Genomic DNA, 23,558 nt, shown 5'->3' on the forward strand with positions numbered 1-23,558 from the left:
ATAATCAAGAACTAATGAAGGTTTTATGTAAAATCCGTGCAAATTTCGACACGTCTAACGTTACCATCTAAGATATAGGACCAATATCTTTGAACCCTTATTGAGTCAACATTCATGAATGTTGATCCAATGAGGGCCCAAGTTATTTTGCTGCTAGGGGTGAGTAACGCTTCATAAAACGCAAATGCGAAGTAGTTTCCCATTCTCTGATAGTTGATTCAAAAATTTCGTCGCCTTTCATTTTGAGTTAAGTTTAAACTTGCAAGGATATAGTTAGAAATGATTTTTATCATCATTAACGGTGAAAAAATTATTGTTGAAAAAATTTATAGCAGTAATTTAATTCGCCTTTTGCGTACGTTGCTGACTTTTCATCCTAGGTACGTGCGCAAGATTTGAAGAGAAACGAGTAGCGCAATTTTCGCGTATATAGTTTAAAAGGATAATTATATGTGAAAAGTAATTTTGTGAAGGGTAATCCCTGCTCGTTTGCATCTATATAATTCAAAAATTTATTTGTTGCAATTGAGCGTTATAAAAATAAATAGAAAATCTGCGAATTTTTGTTTGTAATTCTCTACTATTTTTTAAAATATTTTGTCAAAGTTAGAGCGACTGCCATGTCTGAAAGGGCAATTCTCAATGAAAGCGATCCAAAGGAGAACTTTATTGGCGAAAAACTAAATAATTCGATTGTAAACGGCATTAACCGAAAACTCAGTATATGTAGTAGAGTCAAAAAGTTTCCGGGATAGGTAAATTAATTACAAATTACTAAAAAGTAAATCAATAGTTTTAGTCTTCAAAGTACTTTCCTCTTGCATCCACACACGTCTTCCAGCGTTCGTGTAACTTTTCGAAACATACCCTGGATCAATTTTGAGAGGTCCTTGAGCTGCTCCGTCGCATTTTCGATCACCTCATCTGAATTTACAAAACGGTGTTCCTTCAATTTTATTTTAAGCCGTGCAAACAGGTAAAAATCCGCTGGTGCTAAGTCGAGAGAATAACGAGGGTGTTCCAGAGTGTCTGGTGTCTGTCTGGCAATGTATTTTCTCACGATCAAAGCGCGATGTGGGGGAGCATTGCGTGTAAAAGAAACTAATCGTTTGCAGCCCATTTTCAGGTTGTTTTCGTTTGACTGCATCTCGTAGTCGTTTAAGGATACCCAAGTAAGGTTTTTTATTGATAGTTTGACTTTCAGGAATAAATTCTTAGTGAATGACGCCCCCTTAATCGAAAACACCTCAAATATCAGTGTCCCTTGGCTTTTCGTCCAAACGAAACGAACTTGACTTTTCCCTTCCTTGGTGGTGTTTTTGCTTTACTTTCACTTGACTGACGTTTTGTCTAATGGTCGTAGAGAAAGCGCCATGTCTCATCGCCAGTTAAGATTTTCTTCAAGTAGCCGTCATCTTCATCAACCATGTCAGTCAAATCCCTGCTCATGTTCACTTTCACTTCTTTTTGTTCAGGTGATAACATTTTTGGAACCATGTGCAATCTAACACAATGCATGTTCCATCATGAAGAATTCTGTGGACACTCCCTTGTGAAATTCCATGTTCAGAGGCAATAGTATCAATGGATAATTGCTTATCCGCGAGCACGATTTCTCGAACGCGCTCAACATTTTCATCTGCGGTGGAAGAGAAGAGGTGACCAGTCCGAAGATCATCTGCAATGTTTGTGCGATCTTCACCTCGAAAACCCTTATTCCACTCGTTCTCATCCATTTTTTTTTCATGGCATCGTTTCCACTTGCTTATTGGAGCATTTCGATCGTCTCGGGAGATTTCCTGAATTTTCATCAGGAGAACCCAGAATTTTATGTTTTCGTGCTGCTCTAAAAATAACATTTCAAAGTTCGATGAATGAAAAATTAGCTTTGCCAGAAATGACCTGCAGCTAATGTCGTTAGTACCAGAAATGAATTTCAGGTGGTTGTGTGCTTTTGTTATTTGGTGCTGCCAAACTCTAAAAAAAATATTCCCCCACCAACGAGCACCCGCGTGAATGCAGGCGACCATTTCGGGAAATTTACTGACTGTACCTCCTCGTAAGCAACCGCGTCACATTAAAACGCCTAAAATATCAACGTTTCGAACTTTATAATCTTCGTTATTTTATGACCTTCGTTGTTATATCGTGAATTCGGTTCTATTGCAATTTATTTACCTATTGAACATCCGCGATATATCGGAAAGCTACTTTCGTTCTTATCTTAAACAGATATCTTTTCCTGTTTCAAAAATGATTCAAAATAAAAAATTCTTTTAAAAATTGCGCTGAAGTTTTTTTTTATTTATTTTTTTTTATTTTTATTTTATTCCAAACAATAATGTTAATAGAACTTTTCAGACAAAATTAGATTCTTCTTCTTTAATGTTAACTTCTGGAGATAATATTAGCGCTCTTTCCTTACTTATTAATTATAATTTTTGAGTATTTTTTCTTTTAATTTTATACATTAAATTGCATCCTCTTGGAAAATCTATGTACCAAATTTTTAAATTTTTAGGTTCTAAGTCTTTTTAAAACTTAATAGAGTTATTTTAAAAACATATTTTGTTGCCAAAATTATTTCAATAGTAATTTTAAAAATCTTAAAATTTCAAATTTGGTTGCTTAATTACAGAGCTGTGGAGTAGTTAAGGAAAATGATCCACTCTGACTACTAAGAATTTTAAAGCTCACTGTAGTAATTTCTCAGAAGCAATATCTTCTTTATAGAGGACTTAAGATTCGATTTGATAAATTTCAGAACTGAGAATAGTCTTTTTGCAGTAACTTGAGAAGGAGGAAGAGCTGTTACTATTAGGTCAATTTCTTTTAACTTTTCAAGGCAGTAATTTCTCAGAAGCAGTATAGCTTCTGCAATATCTTCTTTGTTAGAGGACTTAAGATTCGATTTGATAAATTACAGAACTGAAAATAGTCTTTTTACAGTAACTTGAGAAGGAGGAAGAGCTGTTACTATTAGGTTAATTTCTTTTAACTTTTCAAGGCAGTAATTTCTCAGAAGCAGTATAGATTCTGCAATATCTTCTTTCTTAGAGGACTTAAGATTCGATTTGATGAATTTCAGAACTGAGAATAGTCTTTTTGCAGTAACTTGAGTAGGAGGAACAGCTGTTACTGTTAGGCCAATTTCTTTTAAGGATAGATTTGTATAGGTGCCTTGCAATAGCTTATTACTCTATTTCAAGGGCTGTGTTGAAATCTTTTTTATTTTTTTTAATGTCTTAAAAGCTTTTTATATATATATATATATATTTGTTTTTTTTTTTTTTTATTTATTTGTCCTTTTCAATATTTCAAAATCTGACTCATCAATGGAAGATGATGAAAGAGACTCAGTTGTAATATCTGCAGTCTGAATACTCCTATCCACATTTTTCTAAGGAATCGCTTCTGACTCCTCTAACCCAAAAATCTATCCAACTCAGATTCCTTGACTCCAACTCCACAAACATGCTAAATTCGTATTGTAATAAATAAAATTTATGAAAATTATTATAAAATACTAGTTTATTAATAATTGAATGCATTGTGTTTCTCTAAAAGTTTACATGAAAGAAGTAGAATCCTTTTTCTGTATGAAGAGAATACAATTGATTGTATGTCTCTGTAGGACTACTGTTATCACAATAAAAATATAGCAGTTTTTTTTAAAAAGTGCTTAAAGGTGCTAATTTTCAATTTTCATTATATAAAACCATGATCTTTAAATTAACTTGAGGGGCCATTCACTAAGAACATATTTTCATGTTGATCCTCAGAGCAGTCAAGAACCACAAAACTTCATGACCTCAAAATTTCCATCTCCCTTTTATTCATTTAATTTAATAAGGATAAGAATTAATTGAGTTTCCTAATCGTAAATTTTTATCTGAGGGATCATCCAATAATTGCGTATTGTTTTTAAACATTTATTTTAATTTATTACTTTTTTTTACTAATATTTTTTTTTTTACTTATTGCATTTTATTATTGTATTATTACTTTCGAAATTTCCAGTGCTCTTAATTCGTTTTAGGAAAATATATTTAGAGGCAAGATTTTAAATAAGTATGAAGAGAGGGGGCTTTCAATATTTTAAATGCAGCAAAAAATCTTATGTTTTTCAGATTTGTCATTCAAAAATACTTTAATTCATCTCTTAATGATTTGATTTAAAACAATTGATATAATTTTTTTTTAATTATCACAGATTTATTTGCTAGGCACCTGGCAAAAACACTATTTTGTTACCAAAATATCAATTATTTTCACATAGCGTTTTTTGTAGGTAAGAAAAGTACAAAAATGAATACTCAATATTTTTATCAGGAAATTAATATTTTATTCTTGAAGAGAAAGCAGCTCTACAAGTTGCTTGATCATGGTTTCATTGGTATAACAAGAAAGATATTCACTCCAATCCAAATCTTCCTAAAGATTGCAACTAATTGCGAAAACATTTGATGTTTGTAGGTTCTTTTGTTCAATTTATCATAATTATGATTTTTATAAAATTTGAACTTGTTGTTAGAAGTATTTATTCTGTTTTCTAGGCTTTGTATGCAATAAGGAAATATAAGAAAAGAGAACAAGCATTGCGCGTGATGAAGCATAGGTTACGAATACATAATACTCGCCTATTGGGAAAATTCCTACTCTGTTTGCAGGGTAAGTTGTGCTACTTGTTTCAATTTTTTATGATACTCATTTTGAATACCAGCAATGGCTGGTTGATACGAATTCCGCAACTGGCTTGCACAGACCACAGTGCTGACGTAAAATATCATCAGTGGTAGACTGATCATGGGTTATAGTTCCCTTGCCATCAGGCTAATACTTTGAAGTTTTCGTGGTTTTCATCTCTGTGTAACTCAAATGCTGATTAGTTCCATCAAGAAGTACTCTCTGATGGCAAATTTCTCCCGATACTTGATTCAGGAGTTCCCTTGCCTTCTGGATTGGGTTCAAAATTACAAGGCTATGGAGTTGAACATTGGGCTGTTCAACGAGGGTTATAAAATATAAAAAATTTATACCAGTAAGGGCTGTCGTGGCTCAGGGGATAGAGTCGCCTCCCAATGAAGTAAACCGGATTTGAATACCAGTGAAAGCTGGTTGATACGAATTCTGCTCGCGGCTCACACAGACCACGGTGCTGACTTAAAATATCCTCATTTGTAGGCAAGTCCCTTTGCCATTAGGCTAACAGTGGAGGATTTCGTTATTTTCCTCTCTATGTAACACAAATTCGGATTAGTTCCATTAAAAAGTCCTTTACGAAGGCGAATTTCTTCCAATGCTTGATCCAGGAGTTCCCTTGTCTTCTGGATTTTGTTCAAAATTACAAAGCTGCAGAATTGAACATTAGTAGCCGTAAACTCGAAAATGGATCGTCTGTTCAACAATGGTTATAAAATAAAATAAAATGATACTAGTAAAAATTAATCATTTCATAATGAAAACAAAATATGTGTGTATAACTGTGAATATGTGTGTATGAAATCAATTTTTTTTTACTGTAAGGAAATAACCCTTTTTTGGTATTTGTATGTTATGACTTTACATATTGTTCTTAATTATTAACCTGCAAAACAAAGAGAATATACCATCTCAAATTCAAAAATTAGAACTTGATCTAATAATGCTTAATTCTCTGCTTCTGCTTACTAATGTTTTTTTCTTCTTATTTGTCAATTAAAAGAAAAAAAATATCGTTTTGAGCTTTTATTCTTTTGAATAAACTTAAAAGAAAATAAATCTTTTTTGAATTATCAGTATCTTCTGATTTTTCATAACACTGCTCTTCGTGATTAACATGTAAAATGAAGAGTATAGTGTATAATAAAATAATGATTTTTCTTGATCTAGTAATGCATGAATATGAAATATCAATATGCTACTTATGCTATGTTCACATCATGTTAAGTCAATAAAAACAACAAAAAATTTTTTTTCATTGTTTTAAATAAAGATAAATTATTAATACTCTTTTGGGGAAATAAACATCTTTTTTCATTATTAGTATATTCTGATTTTTCATAATATTGCTCTTGATAATTAACATGTAAAATCAAGTGAATATTATATAGTAAAATCAAAAATTAGTACTTGATCCAATAATGCTTAAGGCTGCTCTCTTACTGTTTGCTAATGCTACTTTTACCCTATGTCAAAAAAAATAAATGAATAAAAAAGTGGTTGAATATCTTATATTACAGCCTTAAGGATTTAGTTTTCAAATAACTATGCATTACAGGGGTCTGTATAGAAGAAATTTGGGTCCGTTAACGGACCTTTCACAAAATATCTTTTCATAAAAACGGACCCTTTACAAAATATTTTAACTTAAAAACGGACCCTTCACGAATTTATTTATCTTCATTATTGTTTTGTTAATCAAATAAACCCTTCCCATGAAGGGGTGGGGGAAGACAGATGTAAACGAACTAAATTTTGTCTTCGGCAGACAGTTCTTCCTTTATTCGTCCGAAATGAATATTCTGCATTCAGCTTCAGCAGTATAGGCTAAATACCAAATATTTGTATGTTGCATCGCTAATTTAATAGCTGCAATTGCTGTTTATTTTTTAAAATTAAATTGTTTTAATTATAATTTTACAGTGTTGAGCATAATCTTGTATGTCTTTACAATTTAAAAACTCCTTGAAAAACTTTTTTTGCAATAAGGGACCCTATTTTCACAAATTCATAAAAGCAGACCCTGGTTGAAAGAATGTGACTTAATGTTTATTTTATATTCACAAATTACGAGTAATTTTTTCACAATTTTACAAAAACTGACCTTTCACAAAATGTCTGGACAGACCCCTGCAATATCAATAGTCTTTTGAGAAAATAAACATTTTCTTCTATTATTGATATATTCTGATTTTTTGTAATCTTATTCTTGGAAAATATCCTAAAAAATCCCGATCAAATAATCTCAAAATCTGAAATTAATACTTTATCTAGTAATGCTTAAGGCTGCTCTATTCCTGCTTACTATCCCTACTTTTAGCTAATGTTTAAGTCAAGAAGAAGAGAAAAACGTTCTAGGCTTTGAGCCTTTAGTTGTTGAATAAACTGTCTCGAATAACTCTTTTAGAAAAATAAGTAGTATTGCAGCCATAAATTGAAATTATATAGCATTTAAAAATAATGTTAGAACTAACAAATTTTAATTTTTATTTAAATTCTTATTAAGTTATCATTAAGTTACAGAAACTCTTTAGGGATATTTAGAATATCTTCATCTTCTCCTGATTTTAGGTATTAAAGATACAAACGTTAGGAATTTAGCTAAAAAGCAAGTTATCAAGAATCTAGCTCATGATTGGGTGAAACAAACGTTGATTCATCAGAAAAAATTTCCAGATGAACCTCCTAAAAAACGTAGAAAGGCATCCAATAAAGCTCCTGGCAGTGGTACTATATTTTTGTTTGATTTTGGTTTTAATAATTTAAGCTAAGAGAAAACATTTCTAGATATTTATAAATTACATAGACACAAAGAGATGTGGTTGTTATTTGAACTAAACAAAGCAGTATGTAGAATCATTTGAAAGATTTTGTGCTTATAAAATTAATGCAGGTTTTTAAGCATAGTTTGAAGGTATTTCTTATAAATTAAGTGACATATTTTAAGTCAATCAAAAATAATTTTTTGCGATGTCAACTAGAAAAGTTAATCGTTTATTAATTTATACACGATTTACATTCGGCAAGAAGTTTAGTAAATACCATTGTAAGAATACTTTTTCTTTGAATTTTGCATATTTTAAGGTTTTAATAGTTTTCCTAAATTTTGGTTTGCCTCTCTGAAGTTTTATAAGCTTTTAATTTTTTCAATTGAGGATTTTTTCAAACAGAATTTTCTAAAATAACATTAAATACTGGAGTATTAATAATTTTTAATAGTAGGTAATATAAAAAATCTTGGAAAAATAGAGATTTGGGCAATGATTACTTAATTTTATATACCAAATCACAAGAATATGAATTAAAATTGATTTAGTTAAAAAGTTTTTTTTTTTTTTTTTTCAAATACTTTTATATTCATTCCAACTTAAACAAAGAGATGAAAAATGTGACCATTACAATGTTAGTGACATCAGTGTATATTGATTATTTCAGTGAGAAATAACAATTATTTCCTGAATAACAAAAACTGTTCTGGATATGATTGTTATTGCGTATTTAGAATAAAATAAATAAGATCTTTATATTTTATCGATTCATGAAATGTTAAAAATATCATTATTAAAATTCAGTAAAAGCTTGACTATCCAGAAATTCTCAAAGTTAAATCACTCTGTGTCTCTTTTTTTCTAATTTAACTTATTTTCCAGGAAATTAAATTGTAAATAAAAAATTTAAATAAGAAATCAAAAAAGAAAAAACATTGGAAACAAAATTGTCATAATTCTGTACTCTCATTTAATTGTTAATTGTTTAAATAATTTATCACTAAAATTCTGTGTGTTCCTTATTTAAGTATATGCTGGAAAGTATGCCACTCCTTAAATAAATAATCATTTCACAAATCAGAGTCTTGTTACTGTATAAAATAAGTCTTATTTAAACTTCTATTAAAAATGGGTGGGGAATTGCTTGAATGCTTACACCATATTGATATTTAATTCATATTCCTGTTAATAAAAAAATAAAAAAAACATTTGTAAATTATTTTATGGTTTTATTTTTTTTATTACTTATTGTTTAAAAATTTATCACTAGACAAACATTTTTAACAGGTTTATAGAATTCAAGAAGAAGCCTCAATGAAGCACGTATATGAGTTGTGTATATGAAGTTTTGTCCAAAATCAATTTTCCAAAGCAAATTTTAGCTTTCATTTAATCTTGATTTTTAATCGTTATTACAATTAAAATATTCTGATTCATCTGAAGTTATCGTATAAGAGGAAATGCTACCTGCAATACAAGAAATTTTTTTAACCCTCGTAAAAAAATGGATAAAACAGCTCCAAAATAATTTTTTTGTCGTGTGTTTGAACAGACCAGCATTTATAACTGATCATTAAAATGTTTAAATGTTAATAAAGCTTACTGTAGAATACTAATTATCTTATGTTAATTATCTTAAAGATCAGGGGTAAGTCATAAAATTAAAATTGTCATGTAAGTGAGGATGTTTCATTAAGTATATAAGAATCAAGTAGTGATTTAAAAATTGAAATTTATTCTAAAAAATCATGAAGTTAGAAAAAATTTTTGAATGAAGAGACCCTTCGGATTTTGTTTCATATAATTTGAGAGATGTAATGGACAGTCAAAATTATATAAATCTCCATGTTTTCTTGTTATTCTTACTATTGATAATACTGTTTTTTATACCTTTATACTTATTTTGACAATATTGATTTTTGTTAATCTTAACTTTTTCTTCAGATTATGAAGCTCACATGAAAAGTCAATCAAATGATTCTGCTGAAAGTAAAGCTTCAGCGACGAGCTCCATTTGCGTTGATGCCGTTCAAAGTGCAAAACCTTCTCTATCAATCGATGGTAAAGTCCTTTCTTTTTTTAATGCAGTTAATATAAAAATTTGATTTTTACCTGCAGGAAACTGTTTTAGCAGAATGACTCCTGAAATAAAAAAGCGACTCTGTCTGGCAAATAGGGCTGTCTAACTGGCTGAGAAGATTTATTAAATCTAGGTTTCTTTCAAGAAAAACAAAGTTTTTAATCTATAAAATTGTTGTGAGGCCAGTCTTGACATATACTTCTGAAACTTGGACAACGACAATACTGTAAGAAAATTGTATCGCAATATTTGAGAGGAAGATTTTGCAGAGTATACTTATTGATGTAAATGAAAACATTAACTGGTGAAGGAGATTTAACTTTGAACTGTGCAAATTTTATAAACTACCCAATATTATTAAATACATAAAAACAAATAGAATGAATTGGATGGCCCAGGTGATTCGAATGAGTGATGACAATACAATATAAAGGATACTGCTTTTTAGACCCACTGGAACACGAAAGCGGGGAAGGCCGCGGTTGAGATGGGCTGACTCACTGGAATCTGATTTTCTTTGCAACTAATGAAAAGAATTGGATATGAAACATAAATCGGAAGTTTTTATGGAGAAATTTCCAAAGGAAGGAATTTGGCTGTCTGGCCAACTATGATGATGCTGTTTTTTAACATTCGTGATAGATTACAAGAAGTTTTTTTTCAATCTTATTTCTTGAATTTCATAATTATAATTTCGTTTAAGCTTATAACTTGTTGCAATTATTTTAGAGTGTTTGAAATAACAAAATTTTTATTAACCATTTATAGGATTAGTAGTTCCTGATATTTCTACTTTTTTTTTTATTTATTTATTTATTTATTTTTTTTTTCGGTATTTCTAAAAATGCAATGTTCTATTTTCTAAGAATGTAGCTTTAATTTCATAATTATTTATTATAAGCATCTAACTTGCTGGAATTATTTTAGAGAGATCGAAGCAACAAAATTTTAATTGATATAATTAACGTGAATTACCCAATTAACTCTGAGCGCTAATTCTGACTTTTCCAAACTTGTAGATGTAGACTTTCCTGCATCAAAAAATCAGTTGCTGTGTAAGTGGTGTGTGGCAGGAAAGTTCTGTACATTTTTACGTGGAGGCTCAATGCTTAGAATGTAAATTTTTAAAAGCTTTAATTCCTTTGAAGTTTTACAAGAATTATAATTCTTTTGAAACAGGAATTTTCCATAAATAAAAGCATTTCTCTCAAGTTTTCATCGGTAATTTCGTAAGAATCTATTTATTTTCCTTAAAATGTATAGATTTTAAGGATAATTCATTCGAGTTTTCAAATTTTATCATGATAAAAAAGATTCACTTTGTTTTATGATTTAATTCATAGATTTAAAATTTAGCATATGTATGTGACATGAATATACAATTTTTTTTTCTCTCTAAAATCTATCTTTTTGTAGTTTCACAGATGCAATACAATGTGGATATTGAGCCACAAATGGATTTTGAAGTTTCAGAAGAACCACAGACTGATTTTGAAATGTTCAAAGACTTCCAAGTGGACTATGCTGCAAAAGCTAAAATTTCTAGGACCGAAAATAAAAAAAAATCTAGTGAAAAAGACACTAATTCTAACAAAATCCAAACAAGTGTAAATAGTATAGATAAACCTAGTGTAAAAAGAGAGATTCAAGAGGAAAACTGTAAAGAAGTTCTTAAATTACATTCTAGTCCTTCTAAAGAATTTAGAACTTCTGAATTTGAAAATAAACTAGAAAGTGTTTCAAGTACATGCCCCAGTCAAATATTTGAAGGTAAATAAATATATATCTTTTATTCTTGTATTTATAATATCTTTTTATATTTGTAAATTTAATGTTATCACTTTTCTTTTGTTAATGTTGCAAATTTTAATGAACATGTAGTTTTTAACAACAAACTTGTTATTTTTATATTATATTTGTTATTATTGTAGATATTTTTTAAATTATGCATGTTTTTAATTGTTATTTTGTCTCCAAAATTTACTCTCATTTAGTACATTATTAATATAGCATAATTTTAAAACTGTTCATTAATCTAAAATTAAACTCTGAGCATTTTATTTTGAAACAATGGTTGTAAAATTTTTGTAAGTTTGATTTTTTTTCTCATTTTTCTGTGCAATTAATTAATTTTATGTAGGAAAAACAACATGTATATTTATTAGTGCTTTTAATTGAATTATTCTTAATAATGTATTCTATTCAAATTATTCATTAAATTAAAATTTAAACTCAATATATTTTATTTTGGAAAAGTATGGGGTTATACTGAGGCCAGTCCTGCATTTGATTATTTCACACTTTTTTCTGTTTAATTCATTAATGTTATGAAGAAGAAGGAAAAAAAACAAGTATATTTACTTATTTTAGTGCTCGTATTGAATAATTTAAACACCATTCCACACAAAATGTAAAAATAATTGATCTTCTGGACATGATTATCTTGCTAAGCTTATACTACACTAACATTTATAATAGACCCTGCATTTTGTGCAAGCAGTGAGGAAATGAACTAAAACCATTCAGCAAAAGTTCTTTCGTTGAAAAGAAAACATTTATACTTGATATTGGGAGGCAAGTGTGTTTTACAGTTCTTGTTTTGATGTGTTTATTGGGTACTTGCACTTCAAGAAGACCATGGATACCCACACACATGACCTATGATATTAGTGCTAGCTGATCCAGTGTTTTCACTACAACGCGAGAATCTCGCATGTTTTTTTTCTTTTCTCGCAATAAAAAATTATTAATGCGAGAAGTTCGTGCACTCTATTAATCAATTTCAAAATGTGTGAAAAATTTCGTCTTTTGCCATTTTGAATAAAATCTGTTTCGCTTTTCTTCCTTGATCTTTCATTATTTTGAACATCGGTCGGGTCCTTGTTATCTAGCTTCCCTATTTACCAGTATTGTTCAGAACCGGTGCGAACAGCTGAACACCTACCCCAAACCACAGAACCCCTTTCAGAACACATTTCTCTGCAACCACGTGTTCACCGTAGGTAAGGTTTCTTCATGTAAGACGTTTAAATTTTTTTTGCATGAATGTAAATACCTTGTTAAGGCGACATCTTCTACTCCGTAGCGGACAAATGAAAATGAAACAAATGTTGGTAGAAACGATCAAAACGAAATAAATACGGATATTTTTCAGCCAAATAAATATAATAGCTGATTAAAAAGTAGATATAGAACATTTTCCATATGATGATGCAGCAAAAATATTCAATTAGAAGATGTTAAAAATGTATTATAATTAAAGAATTAATTATTTTTTTATTAATTATAAAGAATAATTATTTTTTTTCCAAGTCTATTTTGTGTTTTTTTTTTTAATTTTTAGATATCTCACTTAATTTTTGAAATCTAACCCTGTTTTTGGGAAAGGGTGAGAAATTCTCTCCCTTTTATTTTCTATAATGAAAACACTGTGATCGTTTATAAGCAAAATGTTGTGTTAAAGTTGGGCTAAGTTACTTCATATAAGTTAGAATGTCGTTTAAAGTGAAGCTAATTAAATACAATGCTGTATCGCACATCGAATTTGTTGAAATCTAATTCCATCTCGTCTACGTTTTTTACTTAACTTAGATTTATTATTTGTTTAAGTATTTTATTGTAACTGTGATATACTATTGTTTTGTGTACCTGCCAACTTTGATGCATAATAGGTTGTTTATGTTCTACATGGCTTCGAGCCCATCTTCACGTTTTAATGAGAAATATATAGTGAAGGAATTGAAATCTTTGTGAAAGAATATAGAATATGTCACTTAAAAGAATTGATACTTGGCGTGCTTGGCTTACTCGAAATAGAATGGAAAGAGCAGTTGCTAATGTAAACAAATGCCATGTTTCAGCAACCAATCAAGATACCCACACTAAGTCGCTTGCAGTTATCCTATTGTTATTATGAAGTTTGTTGCTGTATATATATATATATAATTTTTTTACGGCTTTTAACATTAGAGATAAATTAGTTTTATTTAAATAACTCATAACTACACTAAATAAAAAGTCAAAGGGTTTGATCAAAATAAGTTTCACTGTAACTTTGAAAGTTCTATCAGAATTTCTTTCTCTAGTTTCAGATTAGATTTGTGCGGAATCTTTCTATTAACTTGGTAACATTTCATTGCTTACCAAAATAAATTCTTAATAATTATGGCACTGAACTGTCATAGTCGGGAACAAGAGTTTGATACTATTCCAACCACAAATTTTATATTTTTTGTCAATAATTATGTTTTTGAAGTTCAGTTTTGAAAAAGAAAATTATGCAGATTTCCCATTTCATTTTTGACAAGCATTTATATGGTAAAAATAATTCAATAAATGAAAAGCAAATAATATTTTTAGTAATCTTGTGAAACTCCTAGAGTCATTGCTATTTCTCATAATTAGTTTGAAAACAAAGTTCTAGTTATGTTATTTTGAAACTATTTTATACATCAGATGCTATATTTTCTATATCCTTTATGTTAAAGAATTTTGACTTATCTAAATTTCAGTACCTGAGAGTTGCAGGCATGAGATTCTTCTGGCTTTTAGCACAAGACTTTCTAAACTGGCTTTATTATTATTTTGGTTTCTTTAAACATGATTTATATATAAAAACAGCTTGTTGGACTATCAGTATACTCATATAGTATAAACAGGTTATCCGCGCACCTGGAAAGTCATGAATTTTGCTATTGAACAAAATTTGTCATGAAATGTCATGATTTTAACTATTTTTTTAAAAAAATCATGGAAAGTCATGAAATTAAGGCATGCAAAAAATTTTATTTTTAAAACGGAATCCCCCCCCCCCCCATTTCATGGTGTTCGGAATATCTGAATTTGTAACAAAATCCCCACTCAGAATCATATTTTATTAAAATATTAAAAGTTTTTATCATATTCTTGAAAAATTATGGTGTTCTTTCAAAAAATGGAAGAAAAATCATTTCTAGAAAGAAGTATCTTTTAAAGTTTTGTGATTTCAGAATTATTATTTATTTTTTTTATTTTATTAATTTAAAATTCCAGCTGAAGCAAGCCAGTCATGGGCAAATTTTTTTTATTCGGAAGTGAGAACAGAAAAATCAGAAGTATTTCTTTCCTTTCTGATGAACAAGAAAAGTATCTTTGGAATATAATTCTGCAGAAAAAAAAAATTTATTTGCTCAACTATTTTATTGCATCAACTCTTTCTTTACTCTGTTTTTTAAATTTAAAATCTATAAATATTAGGATTCAGAGTATAACAGTTTTGGTTATACCTATCATTTTAATTAATGTTGTTACAATGCTTTTTAAATTTATTATTCTGTTTTTGTCGGAGAAAATAGTAACTTCGTTAAGTCATGAAAAGTTTTTGGAATTCAGGGGTCTGTCTTGGTCTTTTTTAGAGGTACCTATTATGTGAAAATTTAGACATAATTTGTGAAATTTAAAAATTTTATTAAAAAATCAACACAAAAATATGGTAAAATAAGAAAATATTTTCAAAAATATTTAAATATTTTTCAAAAATATTTTCAAAGTATTTTGTGAAACTACCGTTTTTCTTTAAATAGAATTTGTGAAACTACCGTTTTTCCTAAAATTGAATTTGTGAAGCTACCGCTTAACGGCAGTAAATTTGCCTTGGACAGATCATGGATTCGAAAATCTAAAATGTAGCAGATACCCTGTATAATTAAATATGTAAAGAATTAATGTTTTTTTTTTGTGGGACAATAAGCCCTCGCTCACCTTCTTGTCTGCAAAAAAAAACTATCTCCTTAAAGATGTAACTTTGGCATTAATCAAAGTTAACGTTTTAATTCATTTTATAAAATAGAATTTTCAATATTTATAATAAAATATATTATTATATATAATGGAATATTAATTTTATATATAGAATGTATATATATGAGTAGAATATTCTTTAAGAAACTTATGTGTTTTCCTTTTGTTTTCAAAACTGTTGACCTCTAAAACTTTTTCAAGTAGATATTTTTTTATATTTTCCTAAAATCAGCTTTTATTCCATATTTTAAATTTTTTCATGTTAAAATTTTTTGCTTTTAAGAAATAATTGAAAATACTGAGATTTTAGTACTTTAGATAATAAGGCATATAACAGAGGTGGGGAACCTTTTTACCATTAGAGGCCACATTTAAATTAGGCAGCAATAAGAGAGGCCGCATAAGCTGATTGACCTAAGAAAGTGACTGTTGTGAAATTATTATAGTTTTTCTATAGATTTAACAATTTATTGCATTATATAGAAAAAATAAAATATAATACTACAAAATTTTAAATATAATATACATATAAAATAATATAAAAATATTATAAAAAATACAATGAAAAATATTTTTTTATTCACTAAGTTAGTGACTTATTTGGCTTTGTTTTTTGTTTGACAGTAATTGTATATTTGGATCAAGCTTCGTAACACACAGTTTTAATTGATCCTCTAAATGTGCATCTGTAATTTGCGTTCTCAAATTTGTTTTTATTTTTGACATGAGAGAAAATGTTGTCTCGCAACAGTAGGTACTTCCGAAGCAGGAAAGTAAACGGCGAGCATGTTCTCGAAGGCATGGATATTCAACAGCATTTTTCCAGATTTCTATGGGATCCTTTTTAGCGTTAAAAAGGGATTTGATGATACTATCTTCCCCTAAATCAATTAACTCCATTTGTAGTTCTGCAGGAGCCTCGGATATATCTATTAAATGTGGTTCAAATGCCAGTTTCATAGCAGGAGTGTGCTCGTCAAAATCAGAAAATCTTTTAGTATACTCTTCTATTAAACAATCCAAGACACCTACATATTCATCGAATATTTTATTTTCACAGTTCTGCTCATTTAACATTTTAGCTAGCTCCGGGAAGTGTTGTGCAAATATTTCCGATCGACAAAGCAATGTTTTGAAAAATGATAATTTTTTTCTAAACGCTTGGATCTTTTGCCACATTTCATAAATATACCTCGTTTCACCTTGCAGGCAAATATTTACATTGTTTTGTTTTGTCATCATATCAGACAAAAATGCAAGGTTTCTGAGAAATACTTCATCTGATAGATCACATTCTTTTCCTTGTTCTTGATAAAAGTTTAAAATTTGTCGTCGTAAAGACAAAACTTTTATCAAAACCTGACCTGTTGATAGCCAGCGAACCTTGCAGTAGTATGGTAGGTCAACACTATACGTTTCCTCATCTAAAGAGAGCATCTGCCGAAATTCACGATGACGCATTGCATTTACGCGAATATAGTTGACAATGGCAATGGTTCTATCCAGAGTGTCTTGCAAAATGGTAGATTTTGCGCAAAGATTTTGCTGATGCAAAATGCAGTGAAATGATATCAATTTTTTCAAGTTTAAGTTTTCCTTTTTTAACAAAGCAACGAATCCTTCTTTTTTGCCTCTCATGGAAGGTGCGCCATCGGTGCAGACACTGACTAAATTACTGACATTCAATTGTAATTTATTACATACTTCTTTGAAGTTTTCGAAAATATCGGCTCCGCGAGTTCTTCCAGTTAGTGTACCCAACGCAAGTAGCTCTTCGTAACATTGAAAATCTTTAGTTATAGCACGAATAAAATATAAAACTTGTGCCGAATCTGTTTTATCAGTGCTTTCATCTAAAGCAATTGAAAAATAAACATCTTCATTTTGTATAATTGTATGAAGTTGCTCTGTTACATTTTGCGCTAATTCGTGCTGTCGATCTGTTACAGTTCTTCTTGAAAGAGGTAATTGTTTGTATTTGTCGACATTTCTTGGATCTAACATACTCACTGCTTCAACAATACATTCTTTAATTATTTCAATGTCACTAAATGGTTTGCCCCTTTTTCCAAGTATATGTGCATTATGCAAAAATTATCATTTCCAAGTATATGTGTATAATTTTATACGTAACAGCAACTGCAGCGGAATTTTGATTTACAAAGGCACTAAAAGATGCCTGCTGATGATGCTTCTCATTTTTCAACTTTTGAAGTGCAGCTTTTCGTGATTCACCTTCTAAAGCGAAATATTTATGTTCTTTATGAGTCAAATAGTGTTTATTTGCATTCGCTTTTTTTAAAGTATTTAAAACTGTATTGCACAACAAACACATCATTTTATCTTTCTCAGCAGTAAAGAAAAAATCTAACTCCCATTCTACATTAAATGCTCTGTTTTCATCACCTAATTTTCTTCTCTTACTATTTGACATGATGGATAAAAAAACGAATATCAAATAATATCTTCAACAACTGTTATAAGCCGTGTAACTGTTATAAGCACGCACTGTTAACTACAGTTTGCTGAAGATCGCAACAGGGAAACGTTGAGAGATGCGAGTCAGAGAAGCCAAAGCAAGGTGTGACACTCAAATGGGAGATCTGAAACCAACAAATTTCGTAAATAGTATTTTGTAATTTTAATTTATTTTCAAATAAATATTACATAGAACATTATTCGTTTCTTTTAGATATGTAAATTGCATAAACATTGTGGAGTTTTCAGTAAAGAAATTTGTGGAATTTTCAGTCTTTGGCGGGATTTTTCGCGCAACTGTCATGGCGTTGATGTACAATAGTTGTTTTTTGAAACGAACTCTACCATTTTGTACTAGGTGGCAAAGGGCCGCACAAGAACCTCGCGGAGGCCGCATGCGGCCTCGAGGCCGCAGGTTCCCCACCTCTGATAAATTAGTAAGGCATATAAATTTTAATTAAAATAACTTTTTCTCCACTCGTTCCCACTTGCCAGCAAAGATAAGCCAAACCCCTTCCCCCTGCTAGATGTATACATAATATTTGAATAGCTCCTAAATCAAAATTCAAGAAATTGTATTATATCTCTATATGTATCTAAGAATATATGAGTTTTGCTATTTTTCTGCTTAATTATATTTTACACACTTTTGTTCTGCAAAATTAGCCTCCTAAAAGATCAAGACAATAAAAATCTATTTATTATAGATACACCATCTGATGATAATTTACCTGAAGATGGCCCTCTCATTATCGATATAAGTGATGATGAAAATCCGATTCCTGCAAAAGTTCCTACTGAATCAATAAAAGATAATAAAAACAACACATTACCTAATAAAGATTCAAAAGATGCTGAAGAGAAATTAAAATCTTATCCAGGTAAACTATTTTCTTTTTCTTACTGACAATCACTTTAATTTGATCCATTAAAAGTGTAGAATGCTTGGTCCATTAGTAATGAACTATTATTACTAGTGGGCCTAACTAAAATTATTAAATTTACTTATGAAAGAAGAAGACACTTTAAAAATTGTTAGAAATTCAGAATATTAGTCAACTTATCCTATTGAAATTTAAATAATAGAAAAATAATTAATGTCAGCGTTGAAGCCTATAATATTTAAAAAAGATTTTAAGGTTGCTTCAGATTGTTGGAAGTTTCACTTACCAACATTTACATTATAAAAATTTTGAAGTATAAATTGTAATTAACGCCATTTTTAATAAACTCATCGGTTGGCAGTCTCCATTTCTGTATGACAGAGACCTTTTTAAATTAATAATCTGTTATTTCTTTTTCTATGCTTACTTTAGACATATTGAATTGTTTTACTTTTTTAGTGTCACCTTTTCACAAGCCGAGTTTTTAAAGTATTCTAAGTAAAGTTTCTGGATATGAGAAAAATGAAAAAGCAGAAATAAGTTTCCATTATCAGAATTTTTTTTTTTTTTTTTTGAAACTTTTTAATTCACATCTTTTTTCTCTTTTTCAAAAAAATTTTTAGTTGCAAATCGTGAAAATTTGAATGTAATACTTTTGATTCAATTATCAAATTAATAGTTATTTTCTTTAGCTAACATAAAGCCTTTAGATATACAACACTATTAAAATACTTGAATCTTCGAGAGAGAGAGAAGTTATCAAAACCATATGTTTCAAGTTACCCTTAAACAAATGGTTTACTTTCTTTAATCTCTGAGATAGTAGTAGTACTCATAGCAGGGTTGGCAGGTTTTTGACATGTGACAGTTTTTGACAGTTTAAACCATGGTTTAAACCGTCACGTCAAAAACCCCACTGTCGAAAATGTCAAAAACCTATTTTCATATGTGAAATTTAATTAATGCATAAAATTTATATATTTTTTATAAAGGATAGTGTTTCTAAATATGTTCTAGAAAAAATAAATTTAAAATTTTGAAGAAACACTTATATTTTGACTAGTAACCAAAATCTTGTACACAATCTTGTTTCAAATCTTGAAAGCTCACATCTTTTGTAATATTATGTATTCATTTTCATGTGTTATTGAAAATCTGCAGTGATATTATTAAGAAATTTATTTATAACCAAATTTAGTGTATAGTATAGATTATACTAAAAATTAGACATTTTTAAAGATAAACATTAGCAGTTTTGTACATTAGACATCTTTTAAAGAAAAATCTTTTTAATATTCTTTTAAATCTTCTTAATAATCTTTTTAACATAAGACAATACAAATTTAAGTGCTTTCTGTTAAATACACAGAGTAGTTAGTGTCGATTTACAGTATATTCAGCCTATTCATTTACTATGCTGAAAATTTAGTTTATCCAAATACTTGTCAATTTCATTTTGCTGAATACTATATACATAGTTTTGTTGAATATCTAAATATTCAGCTGTTGAATAATTACTTCTTGCTTTCAAGATATGCATTATTTGTATTCTTAATACAAGTGGGGGAAAAAATTAAGAGGTAAAAATTGTTTTAAAATGATAAGTGTAATAATTATAAATAAATATAATAAACAATATGAATTATATTTATCATTATTCCCAAATATAACTATTTTTAAATTCAAATTAACATTCTGGATAATAAAGATATTCGGTATTACATAAAAAAAAAATTTCATACACTTGTATCAAGTTTGTATTTATACAACATAACTTGTAAGTTCCTTATAAATATTAGTTATATGTTCCTTATATGTCAAAAATGCATAGTAATAAACTTTTAATTTTCTTAAGTATCAAAAGAAAAATTTTTTTTTTCAAAATATAAATATTTAAAAAAATTTTGTTCAAAATTTTTCTGCACATGCATTTGAATATAAATTTCTGAGATTTTAAATCTGTTATTTTACCTTAATTTTAATTAAAAAATATTTTAAAACCTGCTGATTACCTATAGTATAATTAAATTTCAGTATAATGCATGGCAACTGTTGGTAGTTTTGAAGTTTATATATTTTTTTGGCAAACTTAAGTTTATGACATTTTTGACGGTTTAAACCAGTATTATACCCTTGTCATGTCAAAAACCACTTTTTGACGTCAAAAACCCAACCCTGACTCATAGTGTTTTGACCAATGGCCAAAATTTAAAAAAACTACAGAAGTCGCTACTTTTTTTTGTAGTTTGCTGTATAGTGTGCTTTTTTAAAAAATGGAATTGTAGTTGGTAAGCAATACAAAATAATTTGTAGTGATTCCTGACAACTCCTTTTAGCTTGTCGAAGTAAAAGGGTTCCAATGCAATTTTTTGAATCTGATTGGAACAAATGTTGTGCAGGTCAGCAGACATAAAGAAACTGTTTTCGTGGCTGAGCTTTTTAGATTTTATCTATACTGCTCATTATAAATTATGACTAATTTATCAATTTGCTCGTAATATATCCATGCCCTCAAATGCAAGTGTACATTCATTGTCTAAATAAAGAATTTTGTTATTACAATGAAGATGAGCATATTTTTCTCTGTAACTTCAGAAGTATTTTATTACAAATATTTAATAATACTCTATTATTTCGTGAATTAAATATTTTCTGTAAAGTTAGGTTGATGTTGAAGGTTGAAAGAAATAATTTCCCAAAAAAATTATTTCGATTAATAAATTTGCTCATGTAAGCATGAACAGATATTTCTTTATAATTTCTCATGTTCCTAAATAAATGTATTGTTCTAACTAACTTTTTTTTTTTTTTTTAAATCCTATTATTCAACTTCTCTTTATTTTGAACATTAGTGCATAGCTGCCATCTCTATTGGATTTACCAGTAGACTACTGGATTTTACCAGTTTCTCCTGGTCTACTGGTTTAATTAAAATTCTCATGGATTTTGTACAGATTATTGATTGTTGAAACATTTAAATAAGTATTACTAACATAATGAAGCGAACCTCATTTATAGAAATTAGTTCAAAACTTTTTTTGTTCTAAATGTTCAGTTTATTTTTATTCAGAACTCTCTTTTTAATTTAAAAAATTCTTTTAACTATCTGATGGATTAAATGCCTATTAATGTTTGAAATCATGAGTATACATAGTACATAATATTTCAAATGTGTTTAGTGTCAATCATAACTGGAAAATATTGCACTTTTTCTTATTTGATAACTATAAAATTCCCTATGTGTAAAATACTTATTACATTATGTAACAATTATCATGAGATTAATCCATTAGATTTCGTAAAACCTACTGGATTTTTTCCTATCCATGTTGGCAGCTATGTGAGTGTAAATTGAATCCTTAAGTCAAAATTTGTATCCTACTAATATTCTACTTCATTTTGAAAGTAATTTGTAATCACTACAGTAATAATAATAATAAAAATTATTCATAGTTTTAGTTAACAACAAAGAAAATCTATCTTTTCCAATCACTGGGTTTAATGTAATTAACAACTTAGTTTTATTACAGATTTGCTTTGAGATTACTTAAAATAAAGGCGGCAACCAGTGCTCTGCTAAAATATTTTTCACCTTAATCACATTTTTCATGTGTTCGTTATCAAATTTTAAATCCTTGCAGGTCTTAAAGTATTGTACAGTGCAGAAATCTTTGAAGAGTTTGAAGAGGACGTGTCTCAAGCCTCTCAGAATAATAACATTCCTGAGATTTTAAGGTATTTGAATTCAGACCTCATGAAATGCAGATCTTCTGAAACTGTTACTAATAATAAAGAAATAATATCTAAGGGAACTTCACACTTTACTCACACTAACGTCTTCCAACCATTTATTTCAACGTCAGACTCTACTTACACTGCTACTTCAACTGGTATGCACTTTAATAAAAACCCTACAATATCTTCTCCCTTCTGAACTTTTTCCATCTCCCTTGCATGCCATCATATTTGCATGAGTAGCTAGTGATATTTTTTAGGTTTTGAAAATAATATTTTGTATGAAAAAACATTTTTTACATAGTTATTGAATATATGTTGTCTTTATTTGCATATTTATATTCTGTACAGTGTGCATAGCGTTTTTAGAAAGCGCTTAAAGGTGCTTGTTTTTACTTAAGCCCTTAATGGTACTTTTTTTATTAGAGGTTTGTAAAAAGTGCTTATTTTTCTATCTTTTAAAAAGATTTTTTTTTTTTTTTGCTGTATCAATTGTTGTTCTAAATTACAAAAAATGCATGATTTTCACATTTTTCTCTACAATAATTATCAGAAACTAGTTATTTTTATCATGATTTAGTAAAGTTTTTGAATTTTATTGATTTTATGTCTACAAATTAAGATTTTTAAACAATAGGGGGGAAAAAAGAATTTTTATTACTGCACAGATCCTAATTATGATTTTTTTTTTGGAAAGTGATTAAAAAAAATTTTTAGTGCTTAAAAGGTGCTTATTTTTTGTTGAAAAAGCTGGCTACGCACCCTGTCTGTTACTTTTTTAGGGAATTACAAGATTTATTGCATGTATTACCGATGCATTCTATGGAATATTAAATGCTCAGCAGAGATCTCCCTAAAAATAAAATTAAAAATCAAGAGGTTTTTTCAAAAACAAACCTTCAGTTTTGAAGAGCACTAATCTTGCTAAATATATTAATTATATTTAGCTAGGTTAATGCCCTTCAAAACAGATTTAAAAATATTCAAATAAATATGAGAAATAATAGTATGTATTTTATGCTGACTTAGCCTAAAAGTAATTTCCAATAGGTATGGTAATCTTAAATTTCTGTTATTGCTATCTTTTTTTCTTAAAATTTTAAATAAAAAAAGGGGACAACATTTTTGCAAAAA

At 28.8% G+C, this 23,558-nt stretch overlaps 1 protein-coding gene across 7 annotated transcripts in view; it reads left to right on the forward strand.

Annotated features, from left to right (window-relative positions):
• Positions 1 to 23,558, forward strand: part of LOC107439903 (uncharacterized) — a 74,995-nt gene that overhangs the window by 46,499 nt on the left and 4,938 nt on the right. For 4 of the 7 annotated variants that reach the window (XM_087164489.1, XM_087164487.1, XM_087164485.1 and 1 more), the window contains 6 exons: positions 4,557 to 4,671; positions 7,273 to 7,428; positions 9,414 to 9,530; positions 10,966 to 11,319; positions 18,513 to 18,686; positions 22,331 to 22,579. In XM_087164489.1, the coding sequence (XP_087020615.1) occupies positions 4,557 to 4,671; positions 7,273 to 7,428; positions 9,414 to 9,530; positions 10,966 to 11,319; positions 18,513 to 18,686; positions 22,331 to 22,579 (1,165 nt within the window). The remainder of the gene's footprint in view (positions 1 to 4,556; positions 4,672 to 7,272; positions 7,429 to 9,413; positions 9,531 to 10,965; positions 11,320 to 18,512; positions 18,687 to 22,330; positions 22,580 to 23,558) is intronic. The other 3 variants (XM_087164491.1, XM_087164490.1, XM_087164492.1) reach the window with 3 other exon arrangements.

The sequence above is a fragment of the Parasteatoda tepidariorum genome, chromosome 5, assembly GCF_982258835.1.
Source record: "Parasteatoda tepidariorum strain Cologne lab strain chromosome 5, Ptep-v5.0, whole genome shotgun sequence".
Lineage (NCBI taxonomy): Eukaryota > Metazoa > Arthropoda > Arachnida > Araneae > Theridiidae > Parasteatoda > Parasteatoda tepidariorum.